At 46.0% G+C, this 23,600-nt stretch overlaps 1 protein-coding gene across 3 annotated transcripts in view; it reads right to left on the bottom strand.

The window, feature by feature from the left end:
• Positions 1-1,677: 1,677 nt before the first annotated feature.
• The window catches only part of PLXNA4 (plexin A4), a 477,975-nt gene continuing 456,052 nt past the window's right edge, over positions 1,678-23,600 (bottom strand). For all 3 annotated transcript variants that reach the window (XM_054221427.1, XM_054221409.1, XM_054221417.1), the window contains exons 29-32: positions 22,516-22,685; positions 19,698-19,910; positions 8,797-8,947; positions 1,678-8,054 (exon numbers count right to left, since the gene is read on the bottom strand). In XM_054221427.1, the coding sequence (XP_054077402.1) occupies positions 7,959-8,054; positions 8,797-8,947; positions 19,698-19,910; positions 22,516-22,685 (630 nt within the window). In that variant the 3' untranslated portion in view covers positions 1,678-7,958. The remainder of the gene's footprint in view (positions 8,055-8,796; positions 8,948-19,697; positions 19,911-22,515; positions 22,686-23,600) is intronic.

The following is a 23,600-nucleotide window of genomic DNA, read 5'->3' on the forward strand; positions in this document are numbered from 1 at the left end:
AATGTGGGACACAAGGAGGGAGCAGGTACACAGCTCTGACCTCCTCTACCATGTCTCATTGCCGTGAGAGTGATGAATTATTGAAAGACGGCAGTTTCAGAAGTCACCACCACCACATCCCCTTTCCACCTCCGAAGAGACCTGGCTCTGCTTATATCAGTTTGGTTTTGCAAGAGCAGGGTCAGTGAAAAGCACTTATGAATCTTTTATCTCCACTTTGCTTTCAGCTGAGGTGTCTCAGGTCAAATTTCCTGTCCTTTGGGGTACATGATGAGGCTGATGTGTTAAACCATGCAGACCGGCGTCACAGCAGTGCAAACCCAGCCCAGGCTTGACCAAGCCTGCCATCAGTCCCAGGGAATCTGACCTCCTTCATTAAAGTTTAACTCTTTGCAACAGCTGTTCAAAAGGCGGTATCATAAGATAATAACTGTAGCATAAAGGGAGAACAGTGGCCGGGGGGAAGATGTGCGAAAAGGAAAATGGATTTCCCCCTCTTGCTTTAAGCTAAGCTATCTAGAAACTGGAGTGTCCATCAACTGTTCCTTCTTGCTGCCTGTGGGAGGAGAGCAGAGGTAGGAGGCAGGGGAAGGAGGGAGGCTGCATTTCTCACAGCCTGGGGAACATCTTCAACTTTGACCATAGATGCAGAGATGAGAGACTGTGCCTAGCAGAAAGAGGGTTGCAACTCTGCCTACACGCAGCTGATCCTTCCTTCTCCCTTGCAGAGACATTCTTCTGCCTCCAGCCAAGGATACAGATGCTCAGGACAGATGATTTCTTCCTATTCTGCATGGCCAGCCACCAGCGCTGCAAGCAGGGCTTGCTGCAGTAGCCTCAGGCCTGGCATGACACACAGGGAACAAAGAAGCAAGTGGGTTGGGGTGTTTGCTTGTCCACGTAAGACTACCTATGATTCTTCAGGGTTTGAAACCCAGTGTGACGACTGCTACTCTAATGGCCAAAGAGTCAGAGACTCCCAGTGAGGACTTTCAAGAGCCACAGGATATGGTTCCTTTAATGGCATCCCTGAATTCATGATCTTGTTGATCATCTTCAAAATGCACAGCTGATGACACCCCAAAGATAGATGGAAAGGAATAACCTGGCTGGATTCCACCTCTCCAAAAAAATTTAAAATAACCCAATAAATGGGTTCTTGCATGAGAGAGAAATAAAGAGAGAGAAAAAGAGAAAGGGACAGAGGTGGGAGGAAAGGAAGAGAGGGAGGGAGTGGACTGGTGGAAGAAAGCTTTCCCCAGTCATTTGTTGACATAAGCATGCTGATCCCCAAGCCTTTGCCTTCTTCGTACACACAGCTGGGGTCTGCTCAGCTGGGATCCACTTCCCACCACACTTCACCAGCCCAGCCCAGCCCATGGGCATGAGCATGAAGTCAAATGTGAAGCGCCAACGTGTGCTGACTCTCTGGAGCACTAAGGAAACTCTAGAGCAGGTACTGTGGATGGTGAGGGAGCCTGAAATTGGGACAGGGCTCCTACGGGGTAGATGTGAAGTGGACTTGCTTCGAGCACTTACATGGTCTCCAGTCTCATGCTTCGCCTTCACTTGAATTCCCTTTCTCTGGCTCCATTCGGCCACAAGAAGCAGCAATCACAGCCCAGGGCATTTTTATTTCTTTATTTTTTTTAATAAACTTTATTCTATATTACAAATAGGTTTTTTTTTCTTTTTTTTTTTGTTCTGGACTGCAAAATAGGAATGCCTTATATTTACATACACAGGTATACAATTAATTATAACAAAGGTACAGAAGCTTTGCCTTTACCAAGTAACAACGGGATTCCAATTTAAATAGTATAGATTTTATTTATTTTTTAACTAGGATCAATTCAAAAGAAAATTAAACCAACAACAACAACAACCTAAGAAAAAGGATCCCAACCTCCTTTCTAATGCTGTCTTGACATCTCTTTGAGGCTGTTAGTAACACTGTAGTGAAAGGATATGTCTTTACATTGATTTTGTATTTAAGGTGGAAGCTTTAGCAAAACAAAGAATGAGAGTTCTGGGCTCATGTGTATGTCCAAGACACAGGGTCAGACACTAGGAAGGGCCTGTCTTGTGACATTAAATAATCCAGTTGCCTCTCGTCTTCATTCCTTAGGGAAAACACTGGGAGCATTTAGCTAGCACCTAATCTTTCTGCTTCCTTACCCCACTCTGGACTGGAAAGTGTGTTTTCTCCAGGTACTGGAGAAAGAGCAGCACAGAAATTTTAAATAACACCAAGTTTCTCTTAAGATACTTCAGAAAGGACTGCAAGCTTGGACATATGCCTTGATTTCTCCAACTGGCTCTTGTGCCTCAGTCTATCTGAAAGTGAACAGCAACCACTCCCACTGGGATATGCTGCCCTCAGAGTCAAGGAGCCACACTAGACCACACCAGCAAGAGAAGGGAATGCTGAAAGAGCCTAAATGTTCTGGTTTTCCCCCTGTTTTCCACACTCGGGTTCGCTTTACTGAGCTTCCCTGCACATTGCTCTCTGCTGCGAGTGTCTTTGAGGTGATCTGTTTCCAAGCAGAAAGAATTTCTTGAGGTAAACTCTCCATTTTTAGAACAGAAGATTAACACAAAAAAAGCGTCAATGAACAAACAACAACAACGACAACAGAAATCACACACGTGACAGGTTGATTAGACTAAGCAGCTTTATATCCTCGCTGGGTTTTTTTTTGGTGGTTTTATTTTTTCCAAGTGTAAATCTTTTTTTTTTCTTTTTTCTTTTGACATCCTTCTACAAATTAATTTGTTGCTGTAAGCCTGTGTCCCCTTAGGTGCTTCTCTAACAGCATAGTGAACTGAGCCATCCCAAATAACACCCTCCTTTCAAAGTATTCTCTGCAAAACGTTTCCGTGTGAGACAATGAAACTTTTTTTGGAGGAAGGGGCATTGCACAGTGGCAGAGGTGAGGAAAACTGAAGGACTTCATGGACCTAACAATACTCTGAAATGGGAACAGCATTGGGTGCAAAGCAGGAAAACTCAGGCTGTGAATCGCCAGGAGCCTGAAGTTCACACCATGATGTTGAGGTTCATTCACTTCATCAGTTGCCTGCTCCACAGCTTACCCAGTTTGGATGGCAAGACCTAGGACCTCCTCCAGCCTTTAGGAAATGCGGAAGGGATGTGTAATCTTTGTGGTGGCTGACTCAGCCATGAGAGTAGCCACTGCACTCTTAACGCTCTGTATCCATCAGTTTTCAATAACATTATTAAAAATAATGGTTATAAGTCTTATGAAGAGCGGCTGAGGGAGCTGGGGGTGTTCAGCCTGGAGAAAAGGAGGCTGAGGGGAGACCTTCTCGCTCTCTACAACTTCCTGAAAGGTAGTGAGGTGGGGGTCAGTCTCTTCTCCCAAGTAACAGGCAAAATGACAAGAGGAAATGGCCTCAAGTTCTGCCAGGAGGGGGTTAGGCTGGATATTAGGAAAAAACATTATGCTGAAAGGGTTATTAAGCATTGGAACAGGCTGCCCAGGGAAGTGGTTGAGGCACCATCCCTGGAGTTATTCAAGAGACGGGTAGACATAGTACTTAGATATATGAGTTAGTGATGTTTTTTGTCAGAGTTAGGTTGGTGGTTGGACTAGATGATCTGAAAAGTCCTTTCCAACCTAGGTGATTTTATGATTCTATGAATTATGTGATTTGATTGGTGTTTATCCCTTTATGGTAAACACTTCCCTGTGGGCTAATGCACAAGATCCGGAAACTTTGGTAATCACTTTTCAGTTAAAGCAAATACCAACCAAAATTCTGCTTGCAAATCTTTTTCATGCCGTAGCAATTTCTTATGGTCTCCAGTGTCAAAAAGGTATCAGGAGACAAGAACAGTTGTAAAACTACAGATGAGAAAACTGGCATAGCCCTCTCATCTAATGGAGCAAGGCTGGTGTATTCTGGATTGGACCAAAACTTCAGATACGTTCAAGACAGAATGAAGAGTGGGAAGAGAAGGATTGGGGCATGTTGGGAGAGCAAGATGCCCTCGGGTGGCTGTATTTCTCCTTTTCGGTAGTTCTCCTGTTCTATCTGTTCAAGTGCTAACAATCTCTAACACCTTCTTCCAGATAACACACAGCTTTTCCCACAACAGTGTTTACTGGAAGGCTCAGTGTGCAAAAGCACATGATGTGATAGATTACGTCTCAGATCACTGTGACACTGATAGGTGAGCACACTCATAGGGAGCACATGATGTGTTTGCAGAGGGATTGGTCACCTTTTGTTCCTCTAACCCAGGTACAAAGCCCCAGAGCAAACTCTGCAGTGAAGAAATAATCTTAGCTCTCTCAGTAGAACCACAGAGAGTCTTCATGAGTTCCCTTTCCTCATTTCTGATGGTGCTGCAAGTGTCATCATTCATTGTCTTGATTGCAGTGTTTGAGAAAAACCCATAATACCTTGTCATCTGGCATATTCTGGATATTAAGAGCCTGGCCATTGACTTCTAGGGACTTTGGCTCCAGTTCTCTCCACGTGGCTTGAAAAACAGTGTGGAATACCATCTATTGGGCATTTTTGGTCAAGTGGGGAAAGGGAGGTGGGGCGAAACAAATCAAAGGAAGAGGAAAAGAACGCATCCATGTTGTAGTAGGGCTCATTCTTCTGCTTGTCTCTTTGTTTTTAGTTGTATTTTACATGCACTTAAAAAATAGTTAGCTCAACAGGCGAGGCTGGGAAGAAAGATGCCAAGACCTCTCACAGACTGGGGGATGCTGGGACAGTGGTTGGAAATGGGGAGGGCACTGAAGGGGACAGGGGAGGAAGCCCACGCATTTACATCACAATTCTGGCACATTTTGCAAGCGAAAACTGAAACCAGCTCAAACACCAAATAAAGAAAAACAAAAAGAAAAATAAGGAGGAGATGAAAGAGAAGCAAAATACAGTTTTTCTTTCAAATCCTGGGGATGGGGGAAAGAAGAGTGTGGAGAGAGAACGGAAATGCCTAAACGGGAACTTGGGAAGGGTTAAGACACCAATCTCATGGCTCTTCCCATTTCCCCTAAGTGTTTCATTCTCAGTGTCTCTGAGGTGTTCAAGTTTTTCTTGAAAAATATATATATATATTACAGGTGAAAAACTCCGTACCAGCAAGAAGGAATAAAATAATAACAACGGAAAACAACCATAATAAAACAAAAACACAGCCCTGAAAACATCAAAAAGAAACAGGGTGAGTCTCAAATTTCCCCCGTGGTGTTCCTCTGACTTCAGTAACAGTGCAGGATTACACCAGTTCACTTTGATACTTTTTTTTTTTTTTAAACAGCTTCTTCTTCCTTTCATGTGCGCATGTCCAGGCAGTATAGCCCATCACTCATAACCACTTCCCTCCAAGCCAGCTATTTGTCCTTAGACTCCTACCATCCAGCTGTGAGTACAAGGCATGACAATAGGGTCCATATTTATCTTTTGTGGCACTTTGTTTGTCAAAACCTTTGGTTTCTTCTTTTTTTTTTTTTAATTTTCCTTTTTTATGTACTTATAAAAAATATTGTGTTTGTGTTGTTGTTGTAATTTTCTTACCGCTGGCTCTGGTGGGACTTCCACCCCACTTTCACAGCCATAATCAATGGGTCTGGAACATGCGCCAACATTACTAAATGGATCAACAAAACCATGGCAGAACCAACCAAACCCAACTCATCCCTAATGCGCAGGCCTCTTAAAAATGCTGAGATGTCCATAAGGTGCATGATGAGTCCATCAGCTCAGCAATCAAACAGAAAGCAAGCAAAATTAAAAAGGAAATAACACACACACGCACACAGATACACACACGCACACGCACACACACGCGCACAAAATAATAATAATTATAATTAAGAGAGAAATGTCTGGGGTTTTAAAACCAAGACGTGTCCCTAAGTTTGCCATTTCAACAATGAATCTTGTGATATTCTCCCCACACACACATTCAGTTTTGGACTGCTGTTCTTTAAATGGTTTCAGAAAGACTTGCCTACATGTGTATCTGCTTGGCTGAACGAAACCCGCTTGCTGACTGACTCCTGTTTGCACCACATCCCCCATTACACACGCTCATGATCCGTTGCTCTGAAGAGGCTCTGGTTTGCTAGCAAGAGGCATGAATAAAACCAAAAGCACTCATTCTGTAATCAATTTATACACCCTGTCTTTACCCCTTCCTTCCTCCAGGTGCAAAATAGATCCAGGCTGTAGCTCTGAGGATGGTGTGAGATGGATGTGGGCTGATTCTCCGTGGCATCAAGCCACTCCTCCACCTGCTAGTGAGCACTGTTCATTTCTGGTGAGATGAATGCAGACGCAGCTCTTGCCTCCATTGATGTACAAGGTGCAAGGTTCTCCAGACCCTGAGGGTCTCCCATGATGCCGAACCATGGTGTTACCCAGGCTGGCAGCTGTATGAAAAAATAGCCAAATGCAGAAAAGACACAGGAGCTCACTCTCCTTTGGTTGGCCATGAAACAGGTTGAGATGTTGTTCTGGAGGAGTTGAGCAGAGGAAAGGACGGGGTAATCACCCACAATTGTCCTGTGGTGACAGTGATCTCTGAAGGGATAGGAAGTGTAAACAGAGAGAAAATCCTTCCCAGGCAGCAACTGTGCCTTCAGCAAGGCCTGTTGATTCCAGAAATGGAGAAGAGGAAAGACCAGGAGTTGGCACTAAAAGGCGGATGAGCTTACAGCGGTTCAGAGACCTCCAGAAGACACGCAGTTCAGCTGGGAGTATCTAGATAGAAGAATATTTTGCAGTATTTCATTTGGATTTCCTCCAAGATTTCCTTGCAAAATGTGTGGCGACATTTCCTTTTAGGGGTGCCTTTGAAGGAAGCTTCTACCATCAGTCCTAGGCACTACCTTGCTTCATGGCAAGTCCTTCAGTATCCTTCTGATATTCCACCATGAGAAAACAACAGCTTTGTTCCAGTTGAGGAAATAAAATGGAAAGAACTAACAGCTTTAAAAAAAAAAACACCACCACTGGTTGGTTTTTCAGGCTGAGCACCTTTCCTGGAACAATATGAGACTTCTGGCTCTTGCTTTCCAAGCTGAGGTGGGAATGAGGGAGATGCTGCAGTGTCCATTGTCAGAAGGAACAGAACCACCACCGACAGGATGCCACTGAGCAGAGAGAGCGTTTTTGCCGCAGTGCTACGACCAACAGGACACAATGGGAAAGACGGAAGGGACACAGGTCTCTTTGAAAAATAAGAATAACCATATGAAACACGTGGGCAGGGGAGCGTCAGTCTCCTCCTCCCCTCTTGACCCTTCCCCTGTCTCAAGAGAGTAGCTACACTGCTGTTTGCCCAGGCAGATAAGAGCCACAATGGTCCCACTCTGGACGGAGCTGTGGCATTTTTCAGGGAGCCTTGGGGTTCCTCTCCCAGTGGGTCACTATCAAGAGATAGAGTTGCAATGGCTCTGCAGGAGAGATTTGCTCCTGACCTCCAGGATCCCTGCAGGCAGGCTGCCTTCCCCTTGGGGAGACTTTTAGTAATACTGAGTTCGTTTCCATGTCCGCTCCAGAGGCTACAGCCCTTGGAGGGCAGTTAAAGCAGCATGACAGAAGTTACCTCCCAATTCCCCATCTGCAGAGTGATTATGTGATGTTGGGGGAGGGTTTTGGGGGGGTGCTGTGTGTAATAGTTTCTCTCTAGGGCAAAGGCAGAGGGGAAGCTATGAAAAGGAGAGCTCCACCCAACTGTCTTGATATCCCCAGAGCCAAGATTCCTCTGCAGTCTTTTCTTTTAACCCCTGGGGCTTTGTCGCTTTGTCCATAGATTTTGAAAGAGAAAGAAATGAGAGAGAGAGAGAGAGGAGCGCTGTTCAGGTGACTCTGCTTACAGCCGATCAGAACTTGCACTTGGTAAAGATGATGATCTTGAGTGAGGCACGACTTGGTTTATCCCTCCCAGGGTGTCCCTGGCAGGACAGTTCTCAGCTGTCTATGCTCATGAGGGTTATGACTTGTTCAAGTTTGTAGGCAAGTTTCTGTTTCCCAGCCTGGTCATCTTGATCAAGGGCTCCGAGAATCTGGAAAAGGAGAGAGAAAGAAGTGATAGACATTTTTTTTTTCCCCCCACAAGGACTGAGTCCAGCTTCTTACAGCAGCAGATGAGGGTTAGCTTTCTCTGAACTAGGTCCCAGGCTTATTTTAGATTATGCAAAGCAGGTCAGTCAGCCAGCAGGGAACTAAGCGGGCAGTTTGAGGTAGATCTGACTAAATGCAGACCTGTAGATTCACAACCAATCAAATGGATTCTTATCTTGGAGATCAGTTATTTGGTAGCTTTATTCCTCACCTTACCATGCCACTTGAGATGCCCTAAGGTATCTTACCCGGTCTTCAACACACAAAACCATGCTGGTCACCTTTAAGTCCTGTGTCTTGCTTGCTGGACCATCCTGGGTGTTTTAGGGTATCTGAAATGTCACTGGGCACATGCTTGAACAACTTTTGGCCACGTGGTGCAGAGCTCATGTAGGGCTCCTCTGTAGCAAGCTAACATCTGACCATCGACTACTGCAAGCCAGCTACATCTGATTGACCAATAATGGGAGACAAAAACAACAGGGTTCCAGATGGAAGACTAGTGGGGAGCCCAATAATCTCAAACTATCCCTTTCCAGATCCCAGGCCTTGCTTTTCATTCCTTAAATCCATGGTCCCCCTAGCCAGGATGAAGATAGGTATCTGTGACATGCTGGGACCTGGGAAGAGGTGGGCTCTCCCGTGGTGGTGCAAAACTGCTCTTCCCCTCTCCAAAGCTCTTACCTCCTCACTGTACTTGCCAACGTAGGAGTATATCTCCGAGAGCGCACTCATAGTATTGAACTCATTCATATGCATGCGAGACTGCTCAGCCAAGTATGCATTCATGTCCTGGTCACTGATTGCTGGCATTTTGGCGATGTCTGAATAGTACCTGAGAGAGAAAAAAGTACAGGTGTTTCTTGAGGGGAGAGAGTTAGGATCAAGAGGTAAAAGCCACCAACAGTAAGGAGAAAGAACACACTTAGGGTTCTTGGGCTCTTCTGGTGCATCAATGATATACCTGGTCATGGTCTTCTTTTACAGCAAGGGAGGTGATTTAGCCAAACGTGGAAATTACTGAAGCACTGTTCCTGAATACCAGATGTGTGTTGTATTCACACAATCCTATTCTGAGACTGAAGTCCCAAAGAGCAACCTGTAAACTTTCTCCATGCCATCAAAGAAGTAGACAATACCTAATGATGCTGGATTCCTTTGTCAGGCCTTTAAAGGCTTTGAGCCCGGCCTGTAGTCACACAGAGAAGTCCCACTGATCTTGCTGCCCACTAAGAGCTCAGTATTTCACTCCCATAGACAAAAAAAAACCCTTGCATGCTTGCTTGCACCATTCACACCAGTATATCTGCATCCATTGCTAACATCACCCACCTCCCCCACTGAATCCAGCCTATGCCATCAACCCCTGTTGATGGCAACCCCCTGCTCAGCATCTCCCTTTAGCCCTAAATTTTAAGCTAGTATGATGTCATATTTTGTGGCAACAGGCTTCAACACCCCCATCTCCACTCTGACTGGGGAAAATCTGCTTCCCTTAGGAGTCAATGCCATTCCCCTTGAGCACAAGAAGCGTGTGGCTTTATCTGTAGGATATGAAGCCCCCAGAACCACTGCCCATCAGGATTCACCAGCAGAGCAATGTCTCTTTAAGGAAGTTGCTATTTTCAATGATGTCCTTCGTCCCCTGGGTAAAGCAGGTCTTGGAGGACAAGGTTTGCGGAAGGTAATCAGTCACTGTCACTCGCAGCTGTGCTCTGCTGTCAACTGGTTAATTAGACGCCATCATTTACATTTTTAATTTCTGCAATTTGACATTTTGTGCACAAGGAAAAAAAAAAAAGGGAAAAAAAAAAGCCCATAGCTGCAGCAATCCACAATTTTATAATTAGGAGGCAGAGGGGACGGGGAGCCAAAAGAGCTGACAGGTGTCCTGTAAACAGCATTGAGACACCTGCTGAGATGTAGGCTGTTTTCCACTGCAGAGAAATTGGACACTGAAGTGCTGTATGATAAGGATCCTTCAGACAGACAAGTGGGAAAATACTCTCTATGACAGAGCGGGACAAGCAGCTGCTGAAGTCTTCTATAAAAGACAGCATGGTGCAAGAGCACTGGGAGGAAACCCCTCCACACCAGAAGGCTCCAGTTTTGCTCAGTCTGGTTTTGTGCCCCACAGTCCCATCCTGATTTATTGCAATGAGTTGGTGTCAGTCCCTATCCTGGTTTTGCAGAGAGAGGTTGATATAAACCTTGGGAGAGAAAGGCATAGGAAGCAGAGGTCCTTCTCCGAGCCTTGTGCATAGTCTTCTGGCCTGACTGCTCCCAGAGCTAGACTCTGACTCATCATAAAAACTCATACAAATCTCATTAACTTTACTGCAACTTCCAGTACGCATAACATTACCCTCCCTGGAGTCCTAGCATCTCGTCTTCTGGGCCCAGAACCAGCCAAAAACTCTAGTCTAACTCAATCCCATGGTCTAAATATTGTCCACTCCCAGTACTCCAGTGATGAGTGATCTGGGCTTGATTTTGCTTTACACCCTGCGTAACCTTCAACCCCCAAGTGGGCCTGAACTGTGGTCGATAAGGGAAGGACACATCTAGAAACCCCAAGAGGACCTGTCCTGCAGAACTACCTCCAGGAAGACGGTGAGGAGGATGAATAAATATTTCTAGATCATTACCACTCCCAGAAAAACTCAAACAGGTCTCAGCACCAGAAGCTGGACAAAATCAGACCTGTGATACATGGACTTCTGAGAAGACAAAGCATGAGGAACTGGTGCTAGTGTAGGCTCCTCAGAGCCAAAGCGCATTGCTGAGAAACAAGGAGTCTTATGGCCAAAAAACAAAGTGTGCTTTGGCACCTAAAGAAAACTACATTCATGTGCAACCAGCATAGTTCATAGACTTGTGAGGAAAAACAGCCTGCAATGCAGTGAAATGCATTGATTTATGGTGCCTAAGAGGAGCCGATGGAGAAGATCCCAGCTCCTTATGAATATTGCATAGGCACCCTCCTGCTAGGCGAAATGAAAAGTGAAGGGGATTACATCACAGCAAAAATAAATTAGGCTAGTGGAGGAAAGCAGAGGTTGTATTTGCCAGTCTGGCTCTGACAGCTGGTTGAATTGAACCTTTTTCTCTCTGGTTCAGCTAGTCATCAAATGGTGGCAGGACAGAGGGTGCAGGGATGGAGTGCTCCTGAAAAGTGAAACACAGACACACATATCACCTGCTTCTCCACGTTTCTCCTGTCTCCCTTTCACCTGTTAGCAACGCTCTCCTGAGTGTGTGACTCACAAGAGTCAGAGAGCTCCCTGGTCACTTTCCAGCCCTGCAGAGATATTTTCCCGGCAGCATAACACTCCCGTGACTCATGTGAACAACGAAAAGCAACACACAATGCTCCCTGGAGCGAAGGACAGGATGCAAGAATCTGAGTTTCAGGGCTTGGAGGCCTCTCCAGCCATGACAGACTCTCAAGATCTGATCTAAGTGTGCTGGGTTCATGGGCCATCACCCACCGCCACACCAGCATCTCCTGGTCTCTCTCGGACTCAATTCCCCAACTATCATACACCTGAGCAGTTATTACCCATTAAGACTGCCAACTAAGATATTGTGGAAGTGTGTTTTGCAGGAAAAATAAAAGCAAAAGAAGGAAAAAAAAAAAAGCACGTACCAATAACCAAACCGAGCTGCTAGTACACAGAGAAGACATATAACGTCCTTCCATAAGAACTCTGCCATGGCCAAATGACTTATTTATACAGAACTGTTTCTAATGAAGCCATCATCACACTACCTAAAGAAATTATGAATGTGTATATTAAAGCATCCTAGCAGGAAGATGACAACATCCCTGCTGAGTCTTTATTTACCTTCTATTTGAGCCCAGATCCTCCGAGGTACTTAGGGCCTCTTTGCCATTTGCATACCCCTAATGTCTTCAAAACCGCTGTGAATCTGTCAACGAACCCCAGAGGTCCTTACATTTTCACTGCCGGCATTTGCAAGGCTGCCTGCATGCTGCTTCCCTTCACCCCTGTGGATGACAGCTCTCACTTACACCAAAGCTGAGCTGTGAGTCAACGCAGAGGGAGTGAGATGCTCTTTCAAGCTGAGAGAGTTGGGGGGGTTCAGCCTGGAGAAGAGAAGGCTCTCGGGAGACCTTATAGCGGCCTTCCAGTACCTGAAGGGGGCCTATAAGAAAGCTGGGGAGGGGCTGTTTGCAAGGGCATGTAGCAATAGGATGAGGGGCAACGGCTTTAAACTAGAGAGGGCAGGTTTAGATCAGACATTAGGAAGAAGTTCTTTACAATGACGGTGGTGAGACACTGGCCCAGGTTGCCCAGAGAGGTGGTGGAGGCCCCATCCCTGGAGACATTCAAGGCCAGGCTTGATGAGGCTCTGAGCAACCTGATCTAGTTGAAGATGTCCCTGCTTATTGCAGGGGGGTTGGACTAGATGACCTTTAAAGTTCCCTTCCAACCCCAAAGCTGAGGGACACCAGGTCTCGCCTGAGACATGGGCAGATCATTGACTCACACTTCCACAGCCCCAGAGGCTGAATTAGTAAGCAGGAGGTTGGGAATGTAACATTAAGCCAGATTCCCTCTGGTTAAGGCAGAAAAGTAGAAAAGCAGCAAATCTAGCTTCATCTGCCTGTGAAGGTTCAAAACTGAGAGTCCCAAGTAGAAGACAGTGACTACTTGGTCAGATGTGCACCACTCACGAGCCTGGGGTTGATTTGTTCCTTCTTCTGTAGTTTTGGTTTTCTCTAGTGGATCTTTTTCCCAGCTGTTTCTGGGAGATCCTTAGATGCATATCATAAGTTCCTTCCTTATGTGCTTGATTTTCTTCTGAATCACAGGAGAAGACTGAGTGTTTACTTCAAGACTCTTCATTCTCTGATGTGGCAGGAAATGTGTTTATTAGACATCAGAAGCAATAAAACCCTCAAGAAATTTGGGTAAATCTCTCACTTGGGCACATCAGAAACTCAAATGGAGTACGTGAGGTTTACTAGAACATAGGCTATGACTTCAGAGGTATAGAATCATAGAATCATAGAATGGTTTGGGTTAGAAGGGACCTTAAAGAGCATCTACTTCCAACCGCCCTGCTCTGGGCAGGGACACCTCCCACTAGACCAAGCTGCTCAAAGCCCCATCCAGCCTGGTCTTGAACACTTTCAGGGATGGGGCATCCACAACCTCCCTGGGCAACCTGGGCCAGCATGTCACCACCTTCACAGTAAAGAATTTCTTCCTGATATCTCACCAAAATCTCCGCTCTTCCAGTTCGAAACCATTATCCCTCGTCCTATTGCTTACCTCCCTGATCAAGAGTCCCTTCCCATCTCTCCTGTAGCCCCCTTCAGGGACTGGAAGGGGCCATAAGGTATCTCCAGAGCCTTCTCTTCTCCAGGCTCAACAACCCCAACTCTCCCACCCTGTCCTCATAGCAGAGGGGCTCCAGATCTTTGATCATCTTTGTGGACTCTGCTGGACCTGTTCCAACAGGTCCATGTCCTTCTTGTGCTGAGGACTCCAGAGCTGCACGCAGGACTCCAGGTGAGGTCTCACCAGAGTGGAGTAGAGGGGCAGAATCACCTCCCTCAACCTGCTGGCCTTACTTCTTTGATGAAACCCAGGATGTGGTTGGCTTTCTGGGCTGCAAGCACGCATTGCCGGCTCATGTTGAGCTTCTCGTCCACCAGCACCCCCAAGTCCTTCTCCTCAGGGCTGCTCTCAAGCCATTCTCTGCCCAACCTGTACTTGTGTCTGGGATTGCTATGACCCAGGTGCAGGACCTTGCACCTGTATCACTAGCACAGCAACTCACCCCATCCTGGCTTGAACAGGAAAGCCCATGAGACCATCTACTACCACTGCTGTACAGGGAAGGATTTTGGATGCACCAGTTTTTGGAATGCTCCCTCTTATTCTCAAAAAATAATCGTTCTTGTCGCTTTTTGCTGGGGTAAATGCACTTGCCTTTGGTACCAACCAGGAAAGGCTCCTCAGTGGAGCTGTTTCACAAGAATGACTCTGCCCGCTGCCACTCAGTAACTCATTAACTCATCAAAAGAGAAGAGAAAAGCCGTGTTGCCAGTGCTTCCTCTCCAGTCTGAAATTTTCCAGCATGGCCATGGTTTAGGCAGCTTAGCATGGAGCTAATTGCCTTCCAAAAGATCTTTTTGTCATGGCTGTTGTTGTGCTGTCGCTGGGTTGGGACTGCACTCATTAATAATCATTTTAGCATATGAAAAGCTTGTAACGAATCCATGTGCTGCAGACGGCAGACGCAATTACAGCAATAACATAATTAGGGTTATGCAATAACCGGCTGTATCAAGACCACTGAAGGAGGAAGAGATGTATGAAAGGGACGTGGGGGACTGCTATAGCAGAGGAGGGGTGAAGGAAAGCTTGGGAACAACCTAGCGGCCAGCCCTTTTATGGGGTGAAGTGCAGCAATGCAAGGACATACTGTCAGTTCTGTTGACACGGCATGGCAATTTTAGTTTGCTGGGAGGCATCTGAGCTGCAAAGTTTGCGTTTCTGCTGATTCAGCTACAGGCAGCCATGAGACTCTGTTAGCCCAGACTGATCCTATTTTGGAGAGAGGTTCAAGGCCAGGCTGTTGGACACTGATTGCACTTTGTCAATAATAGCATGACAGCTAAGCAAAAGGTACCAGTCCCAAAGTACCCCCCCAAAGCTGAAGACCTGTCCGTTCTTCCAGAGATTTGCCTTCAAGAGCCTGAGGGAATGATTCTGTCTGCGTATGCATCCCCTAGCTAAGGCACTGATTTTATTTTGCATGTGTATGACTTTTTCTGCTGCTTTTCACCTCAGATGGGTGGGCAGCAGTGAGTCAATGGCTGAAGAGCAAATCAGTGCACAGGTAGTTTCTCCATGAGAAGAAACTGTCTAACATCATCTCAGTGCAGAGGATGTGTGGGTCTGAGGCTCTGAATATAGACACATTGTCATCTTACCTGAAAACCGCATAGTGCTGAAAACTGCAGTATGTAAGAGCAGCTTGTTACTGTGATGAGAAAATATTGGGAGTTTTTTGTAGATTAAAGGTGAAGAAAGGTGAGCAAACAGTCTTAAGATACACCAAAAGCTGCTGCAGAGAGGCAGGGAATAAGCTGTACCCCATGTCCCTGGGGATGCGATGAGATGGCATGGGCTTTAATTATAGCCAGGGAGATTTTGGCTGCCCATCAGGGAGAACACTCTGATGGGAAGGACAGGGAAGTGTAGGAACGGATTGCCTGAGGAGAGGAGAGGCTCAGTCACTGGAGGCCTTTAAGAAAGGGGTAGACAAGCATCTGTCAGGAAGGCTTTAGACAGAGCTGATCCTGCCCTGAGGCAGGAGCTGGTTGGGTTGACCTCCTGAGGCCCCTTCCAGCACCGTTTTTTATTATCTCTACTGACAACACCCCCTACCTTGACCCTTGCTATGCTATATCTTGAGCCTTCTTTCTGGCAGGGAAAGGAGACACAAAAGACTGCATTTTTTAATGTGGAGTCAGGATTTGCACCTGTCCTTTAATGCTCTCTTCTAAAGCCCTTGGAATCACCCCAATGTTTCTGTTTAAAGCCTCAATAACTTACAATGTTAGGGTGAATGCAGTTTATAATCTTCATTGTACTAAATCAACCCAATCTGTCTTTCTTTGTAAAGCTAGCTGCAAAGTGCCCAACAGACATCACAATCACGGCACTGGAAGAGACCAGCTATTGACTATAGAGTCCTGAAACCACAGACTGACAAGTTAGGTGGGTTAGATCCCAAATGGGTACAGACTATCCATTTTGCATACTCCAAACACACACAACATTTGCTAATAGGCTTAAGAGCTTGACATCTAAAGGCTAACACCACGCAAATCACAGTTGTTCAGGAAAGGGAAATAGATGAGATCACGGACCCAGGACTTGGGTACCAACAGCTAGATCAGGTAGAGTTTGTACCCAGGTTAAAATAATAAATTGCAGATGTTATAATTCTGAATTCCACAGATCGGATCACTTTAAACCTCTTTCAGTCCCGAACCTGGCAAGCCTATTTTGAATGGTCTTCATTGGAAGATGCTCAAGGTGTTAAGAATACTTGCAACGTCTCTATTTCAGCTTTCCTTTGAGGGGCTACTTTTAATGCACAATAAGCAGGCAAAAGGAGACCAATTCCCTTCAGGGATGAGAAAAAAGCACCAGTTCCTCTCCTTGTAGCACTGCAGGTATTTGGGGCACCAGCGTGCAATGGAAAAACTCTTTGGCTTCTGCTTTTTGTGCTCTGCCCCTTTTCAGTCTCCCATATCCCTGCCTCCATGCCAGGCTTCGGTAGGGAAACATCGTATTGATTGTGATGCAGGCAATTAAACGGTGTTAATGAAGTTCAAACAAGTGTTATCATAAGCTTGGCAGCATGGAGAGAAATGAAAGGTCAGCCACAGCCCTTTGTCATCTTTTCAGTGTGGTGTTGAATGCTAATGAGACAGTCCCAATTAGAACAGGCTCCCCTTTGTATTGCTTGGGGATTACATCAAATGCTCCCAAGTTCTCCAGATTTCTAGGCTCAAAGGGGACATTTGAAGTAAACTTGAAAAGATGCAGATCTGAAGCTGGTCTAATGTAAATTCAGCAAAGCCTATGGAGTTTTACTAACAAAAGTCAGATGAGAATCTGTTCCATCGTTCCCATTCTTTTCCTCATTTTTCAATAGACTCAGATAATGATAATTGAAAAGCCTCCACCTTGTTTTAGAACCACAGTCTGACTCTTCATGGCTTCAACAAAAGCCAAATAGTCTGTCCCCATTTCCTGGGTTAATTCTCCTGCCTCAGTCAGGCCTCATCTTCCGCCTCAGGAAATCCCAGTTGTGGATGCACCTAGATACTTTTTAGCCACACATTTTCACAGTGAAACGGCCCTGGGTGTGTAATTTGAATGATGAATTTTGTTTTTCCAAAAGTCAGGATTTCTTCGTGGATTTGTTTCATCAGGCAGAGCCCACCTCTGCTTCCAACAACATTAAAAAAGGACTGGTGAAATCAAACACAAAGTTGACTAGCATGTGGAGGCAGCCCATTGATCAGGCAAGAATCTGTAGCTATTCCCCTCCCAATGTACATTCACACTCTGAAGAGGTGGAAAACTAATCTTTGAAGGATTGGAGGTATGTACTTTTACCCATGCCTGCTTCTTGTGCCAAGGTCATTCCCCGCTTTGAGTTTTGTGGGTCCTAAAGGCACACTCCACACTGAGAAACCAGGAGTTGCAAAGGCAAAGCTTGGAGTAACCCAGCCCAGCTACCATTTCAAGAGACAGGAGCCTGTATTTACTCCAGAGTGATTTCAAGTAGGGTTACAATCTACCACTGCCTAATTGCCCTCATAGAGATTCTTCTTCATCAAAGTTCATTTGATTTCAGGTTCTTCTGATTTACTCAACCGCTTCTTAAAGTCCCCAACTAAAAATCTTTTTATCTTATGATTCTCTCTTTGAAGAAGTCTAATGGTCTTGAAGGATGCTCTCTGCAGCTGACGCTGACTACAGAAATAGCTCGAACCAGTACTGAAAGCCACTGGAGCTGGAATAACTCCCCCTAAGTACAGTCACAGAATGGAGAAAAGGAATTCATTAACTCATAGTAGAATTGAAATTCTGTTCATCCTTGATATGTTTTTCTTTGATCTACCACAGCATCCAGGTGCCAGTGCCTTGAGTCAGTGGAATTGACACACAAAAATATAAGCAGGGCAGAAGCTCTAACCATATTCCAAAACCTGCAGCCTCCCCTTGGGCATCAGTTCAAGTTGTCAGACATCAGTGCAGATAACAACCCAGCACATGCTGGGCACAGAAATCCAGTGCTGTTTACTAGCAGTGGGAGGTGTTATGTACCTCGTTTGCAAGCCCAGTTGTTCAGGAAAACTTCCAGGGAAATGCAGCACCTCTTGCTGAAGATCTCTGGGCAACAGGATTTAGCTCCAAAAAGTTGCAAAGTGTAATCAATACCGGAAAAAAAAAATAAAAATTGAAACTGCAGCCTTCTGTTTACCCAGAAAAGAAAGGTGTTGCATAAGGAAATACCCTGTTCTCCATCTACATACCTCAGTGTGTCATTCAAATGTACCCTCTCCAAAGATAAAAGATCAACCTGGGTCACATGTAAAACAAAGCATTTGTCCACAGAAACCAATCACCCGCTACACGCAAGGTTGCTAAAGCGTCACTAGAGTATGACACCTTCGGGTCACTGTTGGTGGAAACTTGATTTCTAAATGAATCTCAAATGCCTCCTTCCCCCTATCCAGGTCAATCCAGCAATCAACTTCAATACATACTAAGAAACTTGGACACTGTACCAGAAGTAGGTCACAATTAAGCAAGGTAGCTCGCAAGAGCCTTACAGGTTGCCTAGAAACGACATTTGCAGAAGTGTTTAACCACATCTAAAAATAATTGTCCAGAAAAATCAGAGACCAATAGGAACATTATTGTAAAAAATGTCACCTCATGCCAACGAGGGGACAGAGCTCTTTGATCAGCCGTGCTCTCCTTTCACAAAATGAGAGAAAACCATCCCCACCAAAGGAAATAGAGTGGTTTACAGCAGAGTGTGCCTACAGTAGCAGAGGTCTCATAATCAGCATGACATGGTATCAACTTTAGTCAGTGCCTATGAAGTCATCCAGACAAGTCATTGCTTAAAATTGGATGGCATTGCACAGGAATGATCTGTAAGATAGACCCATCTTTGTATTTACAGAATAGTAATCATTCTCCATCTGTGCAGTTCCCAAACCTGTCAATAACATCAAGCAAGCGTAGCATATTGGAAAACAAAGCAGAGATCAACTTCTGCAAGGCTTGCTCCAGCAGACAGGCTCCTGCTGAATGGAGTGCAAGATGTGCTATTCGCTTGTCCTACGGAAAATCTTAGAGAAATTGAAGACCCTACGTACTGCAGGAATAGTTGTCTTGGTTGTATTCCCTGTAGAGCAGCTTTGCCGGACACTGACCTTCAGATTGAACAATACAGCTACAGATCTCGCAGATGTGGATAAAATGCTTGGAAAGACCTCTGACCTTTCCGAAAATACAGTCATCAGCCCGTCAATCTTATGGCATCTCATTCAAAGCAGAGAAGAGCCTCCAAGGGAAGCTACTGGACTTTGGAATAAGGGGAGATAATTGTATGACCCTTGGGATCTAGGCAGTGTGGGGACTTGTCACAATGATGCTGAGAACAGCAAACCACTTCTAGTCTGTGTGGAAAGACTTAGAAGCCCACGTACTTCACAAGGCTCAAACACATCACCTTCCCTTCCTTCCTCCCTCTATCACTTCTCAACAGTTTCTTCTCAAGAGAAACAATGATGGAAAACACCTTCAATTCACACCTCTAATTAAATTTCCATTTCTGCTGCAAGGCATATAGGAACAAAGGGTAACACAGAGCTTTCTGCTTGGGCAATAACCAAAGAAAAAAAGCTACCAAAAGAATACTGATGATGCCTCCTACCTCCATCCATGAAGCAGGGCCTCATTGTATCACTTGCTTATGTCATGCCTATTTCTAGAACTAAAACTCACCTTTCCACCCAGTTCTTGTAGCTGGGGATGTCCTTGGCATAGAGAAGCTTGTTGGAGGGTGAGTCTTTGCCCAGACGGTGCTCCGAGGTTGAACAGGAGTCCATGAAAGTCTGAGCCACTACAGAGAGGCAGGCATCTGTGATGCTGTTCTTGTGGATGTCAAAGACGAACTGCGGGTTCTTGATCATGTTAACCCAGAACCGTAACGGCAGGCTGCAAGAGGAGTGGGAAGGGTGGAAGAGGTGAGTCAGTCAGTGCACAGCTCACAAGCTTTGTTGTGTGAGGTTACAGTGCTAAATGGTGGACAAGAATCAAAGATCATGGTGTGGAGATAAGGATTCTGGGATAAGCTTTAATATACAATAAAATCCTCCCTTACAGGACTCTAGGGACAGCGGTGGAGTCACCTCAGGAGTGGCTTTTGTCCCTGTTATCCTTTTGTTACTCTTAAAGTCAATGCCTTCTTATTGAAGTTGCACATAAATTAATGAGAGTATAATTGAGGTGATGAAAATGACTCCTATCTTCTCTATGTTAGGGTGCAATGTAAAGTTGGACCTGTTGGCTGCTTCATCAGATGAGGAAAGGCATGGAATCTGCAAAACTTATGGTGAACATTTGTCATTGAGGGACTTGGCTTTCAGCCCTCATAGCAATCCCATAGGAAGAAAGTTAAGTAGAGCTCCCAGCTTGAGACTTAGGAGTGTTAACGTCACACACTGTGTGCTGTGGACACTGTGTGCTGTCACGCTCCACAGCTCAAGACCAAGACTGCATTTGATCCCAGCACAATGGGCATGAAGCAGTCCTTAAGTGACAGGGAAAACCCTGTTGCGTCAAGGAAAAAAGGGGACCTGGGAACAAGTATCGTAACCTTTGAAATGAAAATGTACCTGCCCTAACCCAGGAAATGTTATTCCAATTGCAATTCAAAGGTCTTTTTCCCCCCTGTTTCTCAAAAGAGCCGTTCATTTGTATGAGATGCCCTGAGGTATCTACCTCCAGCCTTTGCCTCAAGCCTTTTTGTCAGGGCAAATGCATTCATATGTTCTTGGCCTAGGAGCTGAGATGTGTCACTGATCACAGAGTCAAACTCTTGTCTCTCTGTCAGGTTGACTGTTAAGTCTACCTTCAGTGTCCTCACCTTCCCAAGAGGAGGTTATTCTTCAGCCTAACAAATTCACCTGATGTTCAGTCTAAACTCCCCAGTTCCTCAGTTCCTTCCATTTGCTCATTACCCCCATGAGTTCACAGCACCATAAAAAATTCATCTCCAAGTCTGCCACCTTTTGGGTAACAGTAGGCAGTTTAGCACGTCCTGACAGAAGGATGACACCAGGTTTTCCTAAACCACTATGTTCTCCTGAGCCAGCAATATCACAGAGCAAATGTAAGGAAAGCGCCCCCCCCACCTCCCAGGTAATCCTCTCAGCCAAGTTCAGGAGAAGCAGAAGATGCTGGCAATGAGACCCGATGGAGTCGTGGGAGGGAAACATTTTAGGCGGGTGATGGAGGTTCATCTGTTGGGGGACGAGGTGGATGAGTGACTGAACCATGCAGAATTTCTTCCGTGGGTGTTTGGATGGCAAACGCAGCCTCAGTGAGGACGAGCAGAGAGTGCATGGATGTGTGCCTGAGTGCGGGTAAGGGTGTGGGGAGGGGCTGGGGGGACGATGTCCCTAGCTGGGAATAATGAAGCCCGTGATGTGACTTTGAGTTAATTTAATCTGATTGAACAGATTTCTTCATACTGCCCCTTTTCCCACATACACACACACTCTGCCTTCCCCCCTCCCCCCTTAAATAAACCTCCTGCTCATTTAGTCTGAGTGGCTGCAATCAGCCTTAGATTAGTGCCGCAGATAATGTTAATAATATGCTAATGTTTCATTAGTTGAAAGCCTCTTTGGTGCATGGGGTTTCTTTTTTTATGTCACTGCACTGTGACGATCTGCCATCAGCATGGCTGGTAAAAGGAAAAAATGCATGAGCTGGGAGCCCCATGGCTCTCCTCTGCTGTTCCTTTTATAGTCCCTGTATTTGCACAGGAGAAGGGGAGGGAGCGATTCCTCAGGGGACTCTTTCCAACAGGGAGACTCAGCGGAGACGAGCGGCAGAGATCTTTTCTCTCCACCGACCCTGGTTTTTCCCTGCTGTCCCATTACATGCACGAAGAGGGGCTGCTGCCTGGCATCTAGAGCAGGGGGTTCATGTCAGACTTTGTCGCTCGCTCTGAAGGAGTCTCACATCCAGTTCCAGACCCTTTAAGTGCTTAGTACCATTTGAGATGCTCTCCTGGCCTTCAGCTGCCAGCCCAGGAGGGTACAAGTCTCCTGTGAGTGCTGTACATCCCCTGTGGATGCCTGGCATACCTTAAAATATCTCAGATGGCACTAAAGGCCTATGTGTGGGCAAACAAATGGAGCTCTAGGCCCCCTTTGACTATAGTCAAACACCCAGTCTAGATGAAGGCAGCGGTGCTGAATCCTCTCCCATGCTTCCCTAGACATTCCTATGGGCCTGAACATCACCATTTTTCCTTCTATATCCTCATGAGGCCCCTCAGATATACTGCTATCCCCATGTAATACAGGGTAAACTGGGACCTGTTCAGCCAAAGTGCTCCATCCTGGAGAGCATCCTTTGGATTCTGGGATTTTCTGACTTCCCCATAGGCTTGGAAAGACTGAGCCTGGTGCTCTGAACCCCACGCCAGGCTCCTCAGCTTCCCCAGCAGCCAGATCCCAAACCATATGTCTCTCTCCTCTCCTCCCAGTCCGGGACCTGGTGCTGGACTGTACTGGGGTGTCTCACTCACCAATTGCTCTTCCAGGTGTGCCGCACATGGGGGTCATGGATGTTGTGCTTGTCAGCCTGCTCATCCAGGAAGTCGAACATGTATTTGATAGCCAGGGGAAGCGCGCTGCCACGGTGAGCAGTGCTGAAGATGGTCTCAAAGAGGTCGTCTACAAATTTCTGGAGGGTGCCCTGTTGGGAGATAGAAGGAGAGAAGAATGTGAGATACCAAGTGGGAAGAGGATATTGAATTTTGGTACCCCACTGAAAACAGAGTATGCCTGTGAATCAGGCCCAGAAAGTGTGATTGAAAGTGGGAGCCATCTAATATCTGTTAAATGTGACGTAAGTTGGAAATTTCAATACAGATGTCTTGAAGCTGGCAGGTGCATCTTCACAATGTCCACTACATTGGGTTACCAGCCAGATGGAACAGGTCAAGATGCTACCTGTCCTCCCTGCTACTAGCACGCCCTGCTAGGGAGGGTGGCTGACATGTGGTGGGATACTTTGCCCTGTCTCAGGTATATGGTGACGGAGAGGCCTGGATATGTTCCCACTGAAATTTAGCTCCTCTGAGCCCTAGCCTCAACTGCTTTAGTGCATGTATGAGACAAAATCTAGCCATTTTCTATGCTGGCTTTCATCCAGGGCCAATTCTTAAGCTGGGAATAGAAGTCAGATGACTGTAGAGCAGAGCAGAAGGTGTCACTGAGACAAATGGGACAAGAGTGCCTGCAGAGAGATGGCTGTTTTATGTGTGTGAGTAGTATAATAAATAACACAAACTTCTTAATCTCCAAGAGGCCTCCTCATTCTTTACTACCCATTGGCACGGGACTGAGGCAAACCCTAGAAACAATGCAGACCGCAGTAATGTTCATTGCAGAGACTGCAGAGCTCTCCTTATGCTCCTCTGGGAGTAGAATCCCACATCCTGCGCTTGGAGAACCACCCTGGGCAAGCTGGTGAGGACAGTTGACCTTTAGCAAGAAGGTAAAGAGCTGGAACGTCAGATGGTGACTAGGCTTGGAGAAGGGGGCAGTTGAGGAGCTGTGATAAGCAGACGAGCTGCAGGCTAGGTTTGGGGGAAAATCAGGCAAGGCA

Source organism: Rissa tridactyla, chromosome 1 (assembly GCF_028500815.1).
Source record: "Rissa tridactyla isolate bRisTri1 chromosome 1, bRisTri1.patW.cur.20221130, whole genome shotgun sequence".
NCBI lineage: Eukaryota > Metazoa > Chordata > Aves > Charadriiformes > Laridae > Rissa > Rissa tridactyla.